This window comes from Paramormyrops kingsleyae, chromosome 1 (assembly GCF_048594095.1).
Source record: "Paramormyrops kingsleyae isolate MSU_618 chromosome 1, PKINGS_0.4, whole genome shotgun sequence".
NCBI lineage: Eukaryota > Metazoa > Chordata > Actinopteri > Osteoglossiformes > Mormyridae > Paramormyrops > Paramormyrops kingsleyae.
Window position 1 is genome coordinate 64,340,187 of NC_132797.1, and position 15,319 is coordinate 64,355,505.

Genomic DNA, 15,319 nt, shown 5'->3' on the forward strand with positions numbered 1-15,319 from the left:
TAAGAGTTTTCCATGCTCTATGCCGCTGAAACCTTACCTCTACACAGATGTGAACAAGGATAATGAATTATTGGAAAAGATAATGATAGAACCGTTGCAATAACACAGAGTAACAGATCAAAACAAACACCATGCATTCTTTCAGTTCTTTTATTAAAAGCATAGTGGCTTTCATCCCCTCTGTGTTAAATGAACTGGTATACCTGCAGCAGAGCTTCAGCCTTTCTTAAAGGGACCCCCAAATGAGCGCAGACTACAGCTTAGCATCACTATCTGAATCTCATAAATAACTACAAAGTTCCCCATGAATATTTTTCACTGGAAGGGGGTCCCGTTTCATATCTCGAGTCACATGTCCCGGATGATAATAGCAGCATTCTCTCGTTTCGGAAAACGCCGCGGTGGGTCCCCTGTGGGCACTCACACCCTGTGCTGTAACAGCTGAGGTGCGGCATGTCATGCAGCCTGTTGAGGGCAGAAAGGGCCATATGAGTGTATGTGTCAGTTCACTGAAACGTGAATTTTCTTCCTCTGTAAAGGAAACTCTCTTCCCTGAGGCTGATTTGCCCCCCCCCCCCACCTCCCAAAAACCTGTTGGTACGGTTATGACAATGGCAAGCTAATTACCAAGTTAATGGCCGGTTATTTTCGTCACTTGGACGCTACATGCTTTTCCACAATGGAACACAATTAAGGGCCCCCGAGATAACAGTAATTATCTGTGAGACGCACGCCTGCTGCCGATTCATTATCTCGGCCCGGGAGTGGTTTGGGGGGGTGTGTCGGCTGCCGTCACGCCGTGTCTTTGGCGAGGCAGACCCCCGACGGTCATGTTTGAATCGTGTCAAACAGCTAAGCAGCCTCAGAATAAACGTCTGCTTCTCTTCACTTTGCTCACAGGTCTTCATAAACATGCTTGACATCGTGGGGTAAATCGGCAGCATGGCACGCAGAATAACACCTCACCAGTGACACCTGTAAAGCGGACTGTAAGCGAGAACGTGGTGCAGAGCGACCCTCACCTGTGACGATTCCATACACACAAGTCTGGTTCTTTCTGACTTGCGCAAATTATTAATTCATCCAAAGAACAGACTTTTTTTTTTTTATTAAAAAAAAAAAAAGCAAAATGCCCCCACAACCACTATCCCCAGGAAAACGTTTTTAATATATATTTTTTTAATTATGCATTTTTTGAATGGGGGTTTAGGAATCATTAATTACACTTAAGTGTGTGAGAATGTGTCCACTTACATGGTTTGCTGGCTGGTTTACTTTCCCAGTCAAGATTGTGCACATTTCTCTAAGACATATGACTTGCATGACTATAACAAAATAATTACTGCTGCGAGCAGGGTTTACCTCCCTAATGAGCTTTCAGACACGACTGCAATTTATTACACTGGTAGCTACTGGATCGATTCAATGGATTTTTATGTAGCGTCCTTCCTTAAATGGTTGCCCCCGGCACTTAAGAATAATTTAATGAGAAAAGCATCATGGGCTGATATGAGTTAATTTTACACTGCAGTAAACAGCAGAACACAGCAGAGGAAAAGGGGAAACTGAACTCTTTGAATGCGGGAAAATGTGAACGGTTAGGACCTTGGAAATGTCAGGGTGATGGAGATTCACCTACTTCTCTCTCAGTTATATAAGCATCTCTGGCATCAGCCTTCACATGTCGCACTACACTAAACCAGAACCCCCCCTATACCCCACTGGCGATGCCAAATGCACTCAACTCCATGGCCGGTAGTGCAATGACACATGGCAATACACTGTGAAAGAATGAGGGTATATAAAAAAAACGGTATATACATGAGAGAGAAAGTGAGTTCACTGTGAGCTGCGGAAGTGTGCCTGAAGTGGATTCCTGGGAAGGGAGGGAGTCTCACATCCATCACTGTAAATCGGATCGCCGTGAGACACAGCCAATAAAGGGCAGCGAAGGGGAGGAGACTGACCGCGCATCTGTGCTCGGCACCAAGCAACCGACTGGCCAGCCCGCTGCAGCTAGCAAAAGGCACTCAGTAAAATATTACTAACATGAACCCCCTTACCAGCACAGTCACACACTCTATTGGCTGTGAAAATTCACATTCACACTTCTGCACTCTGCAAGGCCGTATCAGAACAACATCTGGTCTCCGCAGCACCCATGCGTGGAATTCCAACAAGTGAGCCACCCCTGAGGGCCGCTAAGGGCCACGTGAGCCTAGTGGCTGCTTGGGTGGGGCCCCGGGCAGGGGCCCATGCTGCCATCAGCCCCAGGTAAAGGACACGGATTTGTCATCATCACTCTTCTCTCTTGGCATTGCATACATGACTCAGGAATTTATATGCATTTACTCTAGCAAAGGGGGGGGGGGGTAGGGTTGGACAATCCATACTATTGATAGGCATAGAAAAGGCAAAACTAGCAGAGAAAGCTTCCAATTAGACAGGATTACCCACTTACAGATGCTAACTACTAGTGTAAGTGTGTGTGTGTGCGTAAGTGTGTGTAAGTGTGTGTAAGAGTGTGTGTGTGGGCGCCACCCGCCTGCCACATTCAGAACAACATCTAACCAGCTCTTCGTCTGAACTTTCAGAACGATGTCAGTGTATCACGATGAGATGTTGTGCTGGCACTGAACAGTATTAAACAGGAACAAGAAACCACCATAACAAGTATAACACTGGTCAAGGCAAAGCCAAAGTAGAATGCGAGACACTCACGCTGCCCCCAGCGGCCCGTCCTCGGGTTCAGGTAGTTGGGGTAAAGCCCGTTGGGCCGGTCCATTTTGGCGAGCAGCTTCCGTATGTGCATGACCTGAGGAGGAGGAAAGCACAGTGTCACTCACAGACGTCAGCCAGCCTCATCTTCACAGCCTGTCCTTCAGCGCCAGACACCCAACACTGTGTGGCTCAGATTGCCAGGATGCCCCGTTTGGTAACAGGCCAGTTGACAATACTCATTTCAGCTGAAGTACCTGCCAATGACCAGAACTTTCCTCATCTTTGCTCGCCTATTTCCACCATAATGCTGAAGAACTACATGCCAATCTGTCATTTCTACTGTCAATACAACATTTTCTTTTGGGAAGGTTCTTACTTTTATACAAAAGAAATTAAATTCTCAACAGATACTCCAGGTATTTCATGTCATTTCAGGAATATTTCTATTCTATTTAACAGTGAAAAAGCATGGTGTCTGTAGAAATTGCAAACCAGCTAGATCTGCCCACTGAATTACGATGTCGAGTAATTCATCTTGATTTGGCTGTCATTCCCCAATTTTCATAGCGACAGCTACAATTGTCATTTATGCATCATTTATTGGTCTTTAACCGTAATACAAACCAAGCTTTTCAAACTTGCTGAGTGGAAAAAGTGAGACATGCATCAGAAGGCAGGTTCCCAGAGCACCCCTCTACCCCCCCCCCCCCTACAATTTCCCAACACACATCGCATTACTTTCCACCTTGCCTGACAGACACACCTGGCAGAATAATCTGACGTTAATCTTTTTTTGCTGCATCATCCACCTATTAACCTTTCGACCTTTTTCCCCGCTGTAAATGTATAAGGCAGCACTCAACTGGGCTGACAGATCGGAGCCACCGAACAGCACAAACATGAGGCGTATCTGACAATTACCAGCTGCATTCTGCCTTTATAAATAGCCAGGCGCGACTGGCTGTGTCTCATTAACACCACCTACTTATGCAAACACCATGCCACAAATCGACAGTGCCACATTTTCCATAACAGCTCCAGCTAAAGTGTCTTCTCTTGGCAGGGGGAATCTGCACAGAACGAAGTGATAGTACACATGATGACCTTTGACCCCCACCTTCTCATAGTAGGCCGGGTTTCCTGTGAGGTAGGACAGGTGGACGAACTCCATGTGTAGGGTCCCAAATTCGGCCAGGATGCTGCTGCCCGCTGATGCCCAGCCCCAATTCCTGCCCACGCCACTTGAATAGAGGGGGAGACACACAAACAGGACACTCAAAAGGAATATTTTTACCCCAAGGGGGGGGCTCCAGAGCTTTGGGATTGACACACACACCCTTTCAAATATGTTAATATGACCTTCAAGAGAATGAGGAAGGATAAAAGTTGGAGGTCTGCAGACTTAAAGGGGGAACAACACAGGCAAACACACAAACACACCCCCAAATATATTCAACGCATGCCAAATGGACCAGACAGGTGGCTGACTCCAGTCTGCTGCTTTCTCTGGTCTCCAAGTAACAGGGTGAAGGCCCCGATAGCGCCGTGCTGGGAACACGCTGCTTATTTTAATTACTTATTGTGCTGTAATCTCGACGGGAAATTCGTCACCTAATGTTCTCATCTTTCATTAATGCGCGAGTCCTAAATGCCAGCCCACACCACAGTAAACAAAGCTCCCCGCCCCCAGTGCTGATGAATCACGCCTCTCCGCTTCTCCGTGTGGCAAGACGTCCTGCAGAAGCAGACAACAGCTGGCTTGCCCTCCGCTTCAGCATGTCTCGCACGGCCGCGCTCTCCCCTGCCTGTGTAAGAATGTACTTGCTCCATCGAGATGGGTTTGGTGGGCAGGAGTGACTCCAGTTGTATTGATCACCTTTTCTTTCTGTTTCTCTCTCTCCCCATTTCCTCCACCCCTCCCATGAATTGTCTCTCTTCATCTCCTTTCTTTGGCACTTCTGCTCCCCGCAGCAGTTACCGCTCAAGGGGATGGGCACTCGTGTGCCGTTTCCACGGCTACAGGTATCACCTGTCATACAATTAACTTCCATGTGAAGCAACGCCAGTCATTTTGCAAGAGCCCCCCCCCAGCCACACCAAAGCCCAGCTCCAGTGTATGAGGGAGAGGGGATCTAGGTCCCTCTCACATTCCTGTGCACCGCCCCAATTTAACAGTGTACTCTGAAAACACACTGTAGCGATAGGACCCCTACAGCCACCCAGTATCCCTCTCCTTGGAAGCGGCTGATTCAAATAAAGTTCCTCTGTGAGCCAAAGGGCTCAGGACAGGATGGCACAGAGTACGCTCAAACTTCACCAGAACCCCCTCGTCACTAAGTGGGTCATACATGGTCTCCTCTCCATTTATTAGAATTCCTACCATGCAACACATTCATGTAAACTGCACAACACGACTGGTTATTGTCTAAAGGAAAAGCCCCTTTGGTTATTAAATGCCGAATAAATTAAACGATCCAACAACATTCATCGGTAAAAAACTTGCTGAACCATGTGACCATGAATTCATGAGCAAAACCAAATTAAATCAACTGCAAATTTGAGTAAATCTGACACCACAATTATTTTAAATGAAACTGCAACTTCAGTGATAATGAATTTATTTTGTTCATCAACAGCAAATTGCACCATCTTGGCCCCCACCTCAAAGGCAGCATTCCCTGCATATCAGCTTCAGCACCTGACCACCTGTTAGTCTTCAGACAGTGTTAATTTAATGGCTTTGACATTGGCTTAAGTACAGTCACTGGAAATTTCGAAGATGAAAGCAAGACCTTTCGTGCCAGCTGAAAGATACTTATTATCAAACACCAGCTACATGGTTCATGCTTATTTTCAATAGTGTGGTCACCGTCAGATGCTACAGTAACAGTGGGGGCGTCAGTTTGACTAGCGTTTTGCAGTTCTGTGAACCCAGGGGAAGGAGGCGCTACCTTTTCAAATTGACCATGGCCCAGGGTATGCCAGTGGGGGTGTTGAAAGCAGGCAGTAGTTTCTCCGCCAACTGGGTGGCTTTGACCTTGAAGACCTGTGGGTGGAGAGCAGAGTCAGTTTAAGATGGTGCCACAAGCCGGAGCACCCTCAGAGGGGCTATTGCTCACTTTGCGGGTTAGACTTGAAACTGTACAAACAGACTTCACATATTCCTATATCTGTAGGTACTCACCATTCATTTTATGGGCAAAACCCTAATCCTAACTATTCGTGCATTCCATTTGCCCTCGGAACTCGGATTCCGAGTTTCGAAGCCGGAAGTGATGACATGCGCGCTCCCGTTTCTCGGAGATCCGAGAAATATCTCGGATAACGCAGAGGATCCCGAGTTCAGAATCCAAGATGGCTGCACCCTTTATCAACAGAAGGGAAAGTTGTAGTTTTATCCTGTTTAAGCACTACTTCTCATTTGTGGCTCATTAAATCGGTCGCACACACTATACCGTCCAACTTATCTGTGGACGTGTTGCTACGGAGTTTTATACGTGAAGCACCGCGCGTAATGTGTTATCAAGCGATATTGCTAACAATGGCTACCAATTAACCGGTCTAGAATTGGATTTCATGATTAGTCGGATTATTTGACGGATTTAAGGTAGTTCAGGCTAATTGTAAGTGAACGAAGATAAAGGTCATTTAAACTGAGGTACCTTAAATCCGACAAGTTGTCCGGCTAAGCAAAAAATCTTGCTTTTTCCATATGAGTCCATGGTATTGCTACTTCTGTGGCAAATGGAACGTATCCGACTTAGTTTTCCCGAGTTTTTAGCGGATGTGACGTAATATCGGAATCCGAAAATCGGATCCCGAGGCAAATGGAATGCAGCATATGATAACTATCACCCATACCCAGCATTAACCTTAACCATAAGTAACCAAACAATATACAAGACTTCTGGCTATTTTAGGTTTTTTCACTGCATTCACTTGGTCCCACAAAGTGGTAAATACAAGCCCCAGTGCAGCTTGAACCTGCACTGTCATCCTATAGCTGAGACAGGAGACTATAAAGACAGGATTAAATTGGCTTTGCACCAAAGACGGTTCTTCAGACCTTGAGGGTATCTCCAAATGTGAACAAACCTGTCCTAGTCATCACTTCTGCGCACACTGATATATGCTGCAAACAAGATTTCTTTTAATCCAGAACATTCTGTGGGATCACTGTAACCGCTTTCTGAACTCAGTACTATTCCCTGGATCCATGTGCTGCATTTTGGTGCCTTTTTAAACAGACTTTTCTTTATGTTTCACTAACTCCTTCAGGAGGACGTAAATCTTTAGAGGGGGAAGAGCAATGGTGACAAAGGGTGAATTTTATTATAGTGACGTGAGAAGTGTCAGAGATGAGGATATTTACGCCTATGGCTTTAACATTTGAGACAGTGAGTCCTGAGTCTCTGCTCACTTTCATCCATCAGTGTGGCCTGCCCACACGCTTAAAGAAGCTGGACTCTTCTCCAATCTTTCCAATTCGAGATCTAAGCATAGAGCATCAATGTTCCCCAACCACCGGGATTCTCTGTGAATCACACCGATGTCACACTAGCTTCGGCTCATAAACAATTATTCAGCGATCCAGTCTGAGATGCTGACAGACTGAGATGAGGGACTCAGCCAAAACAAACAGCCAACCCACACTCCTTCCTGTGTGCAACCCCCCCATCCCAAACCTATTCCTATACATGTTTCTCAGTGAAAATCTCAAAGGGGGCCCTGGAGATGTCATCTGGTTTACATTTCATCCAACAAAATGATCAGCTTGTCCTACCCAGCCTCCGCTCAATGTCTTCTGCTGGAGTAACAGGCTTTTTCTGGAAGATCAAGCCCAGACAAACAAACCAGAAAATGAAAGGGGGGCGGTCCAGAACTGTCCCATGCCTTATCCCCAGAAGGCTCATGGTAAGGTCCTGCCACCCAAATTCTCTCTCACTCCACTGTCCAGCAGTGTTTTGACAGCAAATTTTAATTTAGTTTTAGTTATAGTCTTTTGACTAAAATGTAATTTAGCTTGTCATAATTTAGTCATCTAAATTATTTTAGTTTATCTAGTTTTAGTTGACTAAATATAAGATTACAGTCAGCTAAAACTACAGTTGATTAAGTCGACTAAAATTAAAAGTGCAAAGTGTAATGTTTAAAGTTTCCCTTCGATTTCTGAAAGTCATTACGCTCGCCAAGTTGAAATGAAACCAATGTTAAGGAATGGTATTAAGGTCTGACTGTGCAGTACACAAAGACACAGATTTCACTCTTATTTGAAACACAAACATATGTTTATTTACCCGGAAACTGAGTATTGTAAAATCAGTAGTGTCATTAGTGCAAAAACAAAGAAGTGCATAGGCTATAAAGTCCCGCTCTCTCTAAATATTAAAATAAATATTTGTAGACGTAGTTTATTGGTGATTTCATGTTCATTGAAGTTTCCGCTTTTTAACAACTGTATAAAGTAATGTTATTCAACTCAGGTGAAACAAAAAAAATTATGTTTTCAGGGTTGCCAAAACTCAAGCATCTGGCATGATACTCACGCTTTCAGAGTCACACGGGAGATCTTACGCCAATCTTATTATGCATGATCACTGTATTATACCATTATAAACCAAAATTAGCTATGTCAAAAGTGTATTTACACGGTTAAATACAAAAGCTAACTGGTTACATATGTGTGCAGCCAATTCGAATTAAAAATCTCACTCCAGCCAGCTGGCCGAAGTTGGCAACCCTGAGTTTAATTTGAAATGTAAAGTAAAATGCACTGTTTTCGCCTGCGGTTCATCATTCTTTTTGCGTTGTTACTCCGACAAAAACGAACATGAGAAAAACACGTCAATTTTATATCTTTTAGAAATAAGACCGCTCATATCCTACTCGAATGGCAATTAAAGTGATAAGTTTGAATGTATTTATATTAAAACGAGACTATTTTTATTATTGGTGTGGGATTATCAAAACCAATATTTAAATCCATGAACACTAAAATATGTGACAAACACGACTGTATTAGGGTTTTACGGCTTTAGTTAAGCACTTTATTTTAAACATGCACAATTTTCACGTTATTTATTTTGTCTTATTTTGAAATGCAGCCCTACTTTCATTTAGTAAATGAGAAAACATTATACATATCGGCAGTCATACATATATGTTCAGTTCTATGTCACGTGACAATAAATACTGTCAAAAAGTTTTTGAATTGTACTGAATTAATTTGATTTGACATCAGTCAAGATTGATTACATGCAATGTTGATACAACTAATAGGCTACTTAAATATATATCACACTAAATAGTTAGACATTATGATCTTCCGGACCTTTGCTTCAAGAAATTTTCTCTAACTGGACCTCTTTAAATTTTAGTTAGCCATATGCAAACTACATTAGTTCTGATTGGATCTCGTCTCTGGCAAACATTTTGTCTCGTTTTTATTGCTTTACGAAAGTCTCAATACATTTCGTCATAGTCCTCGCAAATTTTTTTAAAATTTAGTTACCAACTCATTTTAGTCTGAAAATAAAGGTCGTTGACGATGACTATGACGAAAATTTTTCATCAACAAAATTAACATTGCTCTCCAGAAGCATAAAAACGGGGGCTGGGACTTCCTCCTTACTGACCCACCCTGGAAATGTTTCCATTAAGTCAGAGAGTGGTCAAAAACTCTAATATGTTCAGACCACAGCATAACACCATCAACATGAACTGTATACAAAATTATTTTTGGATTTTATGCCACTCAATCACTTTTTAATGACTGAAAGCACAAGCAGTCTTTGATTAAGCTTTAAAACCCAGATAGTCCTGTCATGACAATTCCTCAAAATCATATTTCCGCCTTGTATCCGACTATTAAAATTTGACATTACTACAGTGACTCATCCCACCCATGAGGGGGGGAGCGGCCAGTGAAGCACGAGGTTCAATCAAAATCAAATGGGGAGCCAGGAACTGGGACCAGGATCTGGTCTGCAGCAAGGACCTCATTACTAAACACTTCACGCTTCATGTCCTACATGGAACGTGGATACGTCTCCTGTGCTGATCCTCCCATTCCAGATACAGGTACATTACACCAAAAATACAAATACTCTAAAAAGCTGGGACAAGCATCGTTAGTGTTTTTCTGGAAGACTGAAACCTGCTATCCAACATCACAGAATAGGAGGACAGTGCAGAATAAGAGATGAAAGCAAGATGATAGACAGACTGTGGGAACTTCACAGAGAGCTGGTTACCTCCTGCCCAGATAGGTAATATGCTGCCAGAAGCCCACCGATGAAGCGAATGTTGACTTCGAAGACAGACACCTCTGCGTTCTGCAGGAAGAATTGATAAAAAAAAAAAACAAAAACACATACAAATGTTCAGTTCGGACAAACTGAGGATGGAGAACAACATGGCTGCCAAGTGACCCCACCCAACTGCGGAACAGAGCTGGCAAGATCTATTGGTCAAGTCACGTTTTCAGCACATTCTCCCCAAACGGTGTCATATCACTGTCTGCAGGGTTTATAATTGCCTCCAATATCTCAGAGCGAATGGGGGGGAGGGGGGGGGCACTCCTCAGGGAACGGCATTTTCATGGGCAGTACAAAGCAGAAGAAGAAAGATGGGGATACATGAAGCAGAAGCCTGACGGAGAGATCTAGGCTGTTTGTCTCACAGGGCTCTGAAACATATGTACCGATAAACAGCAGGTACAGCAGAGGCCTGTAATCCAGCACAGTGAGTCTCGGCTGTGGGGGGGCGGCGGCGGTGGGAACCACTGTAATGCTAAAAGTATAATTTCCCTGGTGTTTAACTTGCAAATCCGGCTGCTATTTTTAACCAAATCAACAAAAGGACAAGGGCGACGGTGACAGGTAGGGGACAGAAAACCAGCGAAGGAGGGGAAGATATCGTCACTACATAAGGGCAGGGTGGGGTGGGCTGGGCTGGGGCAGACGTTGGAACGTCTGAATGGAGTTAAAAAAAATAAAAAAACTGTCTCCATGATGGCCGTTCAGGTCACTAGACTGGAGGTCATGCTACCGGGGTCACATTTGGTAGTTTGGTATAAGCCTCTGGTATAAATCGGTGATCAGCGAGAGGCTTTTCTCCCTGCACACATCCATCTACCGGACATCTGCTGGGCTACGTCCGTGAGTCTCTGTCGCTCCCTCCCCCAAAGACTTTCTGGAGGCAGAGTGTGGGTGTGAGTGACTCAAGGTACAAGTGGGAGAGGGGACATGATCCCAAAAAACTGGGGAGACCATTTTTGCAGTGTGACAATGACACGAGCGCCCTCTTCTTCCAGACAGGCCTATTTAATATTCATAAAATATGCAAAATAAACAAAAAACATTTTAATGCTAAAGCAAGAATTCCCAGGGTGGGCCAATTAAGCTCCCTCCATACATAATTCATACTTCTGACTACCTGTGCACAAGTCAATAGATGCCCTGTGTTCAGAACCCCCACCTTTCTGTCCACCTTCTCAGTATGGAAAGGTGGGCTAACTGGCTGGCGACAGTAGGATCTGAATCTCTGTGATAATAACACAGCTGTGTGTCCACCACTGTGACACTGAACTGATCTGATATTTATTTCACGTACTCACAACTTAGCAGTGCTAATTCTGTAGAGCTGCAACGAAGAAGAATATTGGCTGATTAATAAACATGACGTGAAGATAGATAGTCGAGCAAAACACAGAGGGAGGTGTAATCAACATTCCATTTAAAAACACATCAAAGAACCTTAAACCTTGGCAAGTGTGTATTAGATAAGGATTAGGCGCGAACACACGGCCCATTAAGGTAGGTGGGAAAGTTGTGGCAAATGCAGCTCGAGATCAGGGCGAGTCTCACCACGCTGAAGTCCAGGTTCTGCTCGACCCACTCTTGGCCGTCTTTGAACTCACTGTGAAGGCCCATGACGTACAGGGTGTCCAGGGCATCTACGATGGTGGCTCCCATCTGGGAATTACCTGCAGATAGGGGACAGTCACACAAAACCATTGTGTGGGACACAAGGAGACGTGTGTGTGGTGTGAAAGTCCGCATTGGCAGGGAAAATGCCGGATCTAATTACAAACAGAATGACGGACATACTGCAATATATATATTTTTTCCCCCCAACACCAAAACAAGCTTATTTTTGTAAATTTTATTAGAGAAATGGGGAGAAGGCATTATCTCTGGTGTCAATTTGTGTGTGCGTGAGCTGGCTCACCCACCCTATGAGATCTCTTATAGTGGAAATGATTATTTTCAGCCTCCACGCCCACATACCCACCCGCCACCCACAAAAAAAATACAAGGACGACAGTGCTGTGATGCTGTGCTCAGTCTTGCTATTAATAAAACGGGCACTTCTGGACACTGCAGAGACTCGCCTTTTGTTGATGCCCTGGGCGACTTGCCCTCGTTAATCAGCCTTGCGCTCTTATGAGGCCTCATTGGCTGTAATTACATTTCTACACCCTCGACTGTCTTCTCACACAAACAGAAAGTTTCACAGAGAGGAAAGTACTAAACAAGCGACAGCTGGAATGCTTTAAGGGAACTGGCAAAGGATTTTACTTCAGGATCAGATATATCCTCCCTGTTCAGTGGCTTGTGGTATTGTTTAGGGTTAACCTGGGGTCAGGCTTTTAAACTAAAGGTGTTGAACACGCTCTGAGGATATAGTCAGATACGGTCTCCGCCAGACTGAAACGCCAGTGTCACTCATTATCAGTGCAGCTCAGGATCCTGCTATTTACCAACACAGTAATACCAATGGTTCACAACTATTCCCCTACAGTGTCCCTCCCCCAAGAACATGAAAAGCTGTGGGGTTTGAAACGTCGATCAAAGACAACACATAACAAGGAAAGTCACGGTGTATGATGCATCGCCATCATTCTCTATACCAATCCCTATAAATCTCTGCTCACTATCACACGCCTGGTCTACACTTAGCAGCATACAGTATTCAAACAAAATGCTGTTTGACTGTGCTGCTATATATGTAATATATGCTTTCTTAGGATACTAGAAAAAACAAAACCCAGCAGGAGGACTCATACCTGCAGAGAAGCTCATATCCTGTGAATATTATTTTCATATCTAGCTGATAGAGCTTCCTCACAAAGGTCCTTCCGCTCCACAGAATGAAAGGTATTATGAACATGTATCAGAAGCCAACAGAAATGCTAAAACAAGGAGCAGAGCTCACAGAAAAAGTAATGTAAAGTTGGACTGATAAGTTAGTGCTTAAGACGAGATGTTATTACAGGGGAGAGAGAACGGTCATTAAAATGGTATCAGCATTTTTTGCAGGGGTGGGGGAGGGGGAGGGAGGTGAGCATTACTTAGAAACATCAATATACACATGCAAAGCAAACCCAAGCACCCAACTCAGCTTCTCAAGGTCAGTGGGCATATGCCTGACCAGGCTGCCAAAAAGAAGGGGAATTACACTTCTTAAAATCGATTTTAAAACATTTCATCACAGTTCAAAAACAATCTATTCTGGGGGAATATTTCTGAATGATAAATAGGCTGTCGGTATCCACTTTCCTATACCCAGACTGGCCATGCACCAAGCAATGCCAATCTGCATGCAGCGGAGGTCAGCTCTCTAGGTCAGTGTTTCCCAACCCAGTCCTCAGGGACCCACAGATGGCCCACATTTTCACTTCCTCCCAACTCTCAGTGAAATGAGGACTGTCTGCGGGTCCCTGAGGACCAGATTGGGAAACACAGCTCTAGGTCATTTCATTCCTTCATGAAAGCAGAGATGGGCTGACAAAAACATGACGCTGCTCATCTTTGAAAGATGATCTGCCGACAACCATGCATCCACAAACTGGGCAAGACACTGGGGAAAAGAGGGACTGTTTACACCTTATGAAACCTACAAAAACTGGGGGAAAAAACATTTCAACTGAACCTCACTTGAGCAAACAAATACAAACAAACATCACCACTTCAAATTATTCAAGAGAACACTTATGACTGTCCCATGAACCAATTCAACTGAAGGGTCATTCAACCTTATCAAAACAAAAACTTAGAATGAATGCAATTAGAAGTTAGATTTTTTTTAAAGCCCCATTTCCAGCAAGCCAAGCAGCTACAGGTTTATGCACACATTAAATTATCAGAACTTGAGCGATCCTAGCACAGGAGTGGTTTTTACCAAGCCGTGTTCAGCATGTGGCCTTAACTGCCTGGCTACATGTATATCTGCAAGAGTAAATAAAACCTCACATCTATGACCACAGAGAAAAGGAATTAGCAATACTGTACTTCTAGCAGCCAACATTTTTTATTGGGTGCAATAAAGAGAAATCTGAAAGTAAAATCTATAAAGAGAGACATGCATCTCTACTGATTCTTAAGAATGATCACTGAAAAGTTGTGCTGCCAAAATTGCATACGTTTTCATTAAACATCAAGCCATGCAGCTAATTAGCGATCTTAGAAATACACCTTACTAGAAATCACTCAGAAGGGGCAATAAGAAACCCATCTGGATTTCAGGGTCTGACAAACACCTTGGTGATTTACCTGCAAATGACTAAAGCAGCAAATTCCCAAAGTAACTGACATAGACCATAAATCATTCTTCTGAGAAAAAAACCATCATGTTATCCCTGCTGTCAAAGTCACTCTGCTCAGCCTCTTAACAAGGTTAAATTCTGGCAGATTCGTGTTCATACAGTCTGCAGACAATACATGCCAACCACACTTACGAGATCAAAAAACAGATTTATTTTTAACACAGAATCATTATTTCCTCATGGCGAATGTCCATTTTTGTGTGGTGATGTGTTGAAGCTCTGTGGCACTTAGGAATCTATAAAATTTACGGAATATTTAATCTAAGCAGTATTCAGACTCATTCCATCAGGGATTCTCAAAGAGTAAGGCTTTATGGAAGGTTCTTACATGACTAGACACCTTTTTTTTTTTACTGTGCCATTATTCAAGATAATTAATGAGCACCAAATCAGTCTTGGTGTAAGCTGAACAATCAGTTTAAATTAATTAGGTGCAGCATTGTCATTAGACGGATTTTCCTTTCCCGTTTCCAAGGATCACCACGGAAACAGACCCCATGCTAACCATTCTGTGAGCGTTTGTCGATTTGTTTTGCTTGCAGCATACAGCACAACACTGTAGTAAAACTGAAGGCACAGGAAAAAAAAAAACACACTCCACTGAAGACCTGCTGCCAAAGAATTATGCTAAATAAAAGTGGGAACACACAGATCATGAACGATTCCAACTTCCATGCTGGTCACTTCTCAGGAAGACAAAGGTGGGGCTCTCCAGACAGCTCTGACTGACACGCAAAGCACTTGCATAATTAAAACATTTAGTCAGCAGGTGGCGACACCTGTGGAGCAATGCCAACAGACACAAGAGCTTCCCTGGCCCTTCAGGGCGGGAGATGCCCGCCCACTTAGCTGAAGTTGACGTCAGAAGAAACCACGACGACTGAGTCTCCACAGAATAACTGGGCTGAGGCGACGGGCTGGACTGGCAGCCAAAATTACCAGTCTGATCTGGATGGAGGCTGAAACATCTGCTGTATCAATCTCTCAACT

At 43.9% G+C, this 15,319-nt stretch overlaps 1 protein-coding gene across 2 annotated transcripts in view; it reads right to left on the reverse strand.

The window, feature by feature from the left end:
* Nucleotides 1–15,319, reverse strand: part of LOC111855689 (mannosyl-oligosaccharide 1,2-alpha-mannosidase IB) — a 70,176-nt gene that overhangs the window by 8,223 nt on the left and 46,634 nt on the right. For both annotated transcript variants that reach the window (XM_023834925.2, XM_072717647.1), the window contains 5 exons: nt 11,589–11,707; nt 9,975–10,055; nt 5,673–5,767; nt 3,839–3,962; nt 2,722–2,815 (listed from right to left, as the gene is read on the reverse strand). In XM_023834925.2, the coding sequence (XP_023690693.1) occupies nt 2,722–2,815; nt 3,839–3,962; nt 5,673–5,767; nt 9,975–10,055; nt 11,589–11,707 (513 nt within the window). The remainder of the gene's footprint in view (nt 1–2,721; nt 2,816–3,838; nt 3,963–5,672; nt 5,768–9,974; nt 10,056–11,588; nt 11,708–15,319) is intronic.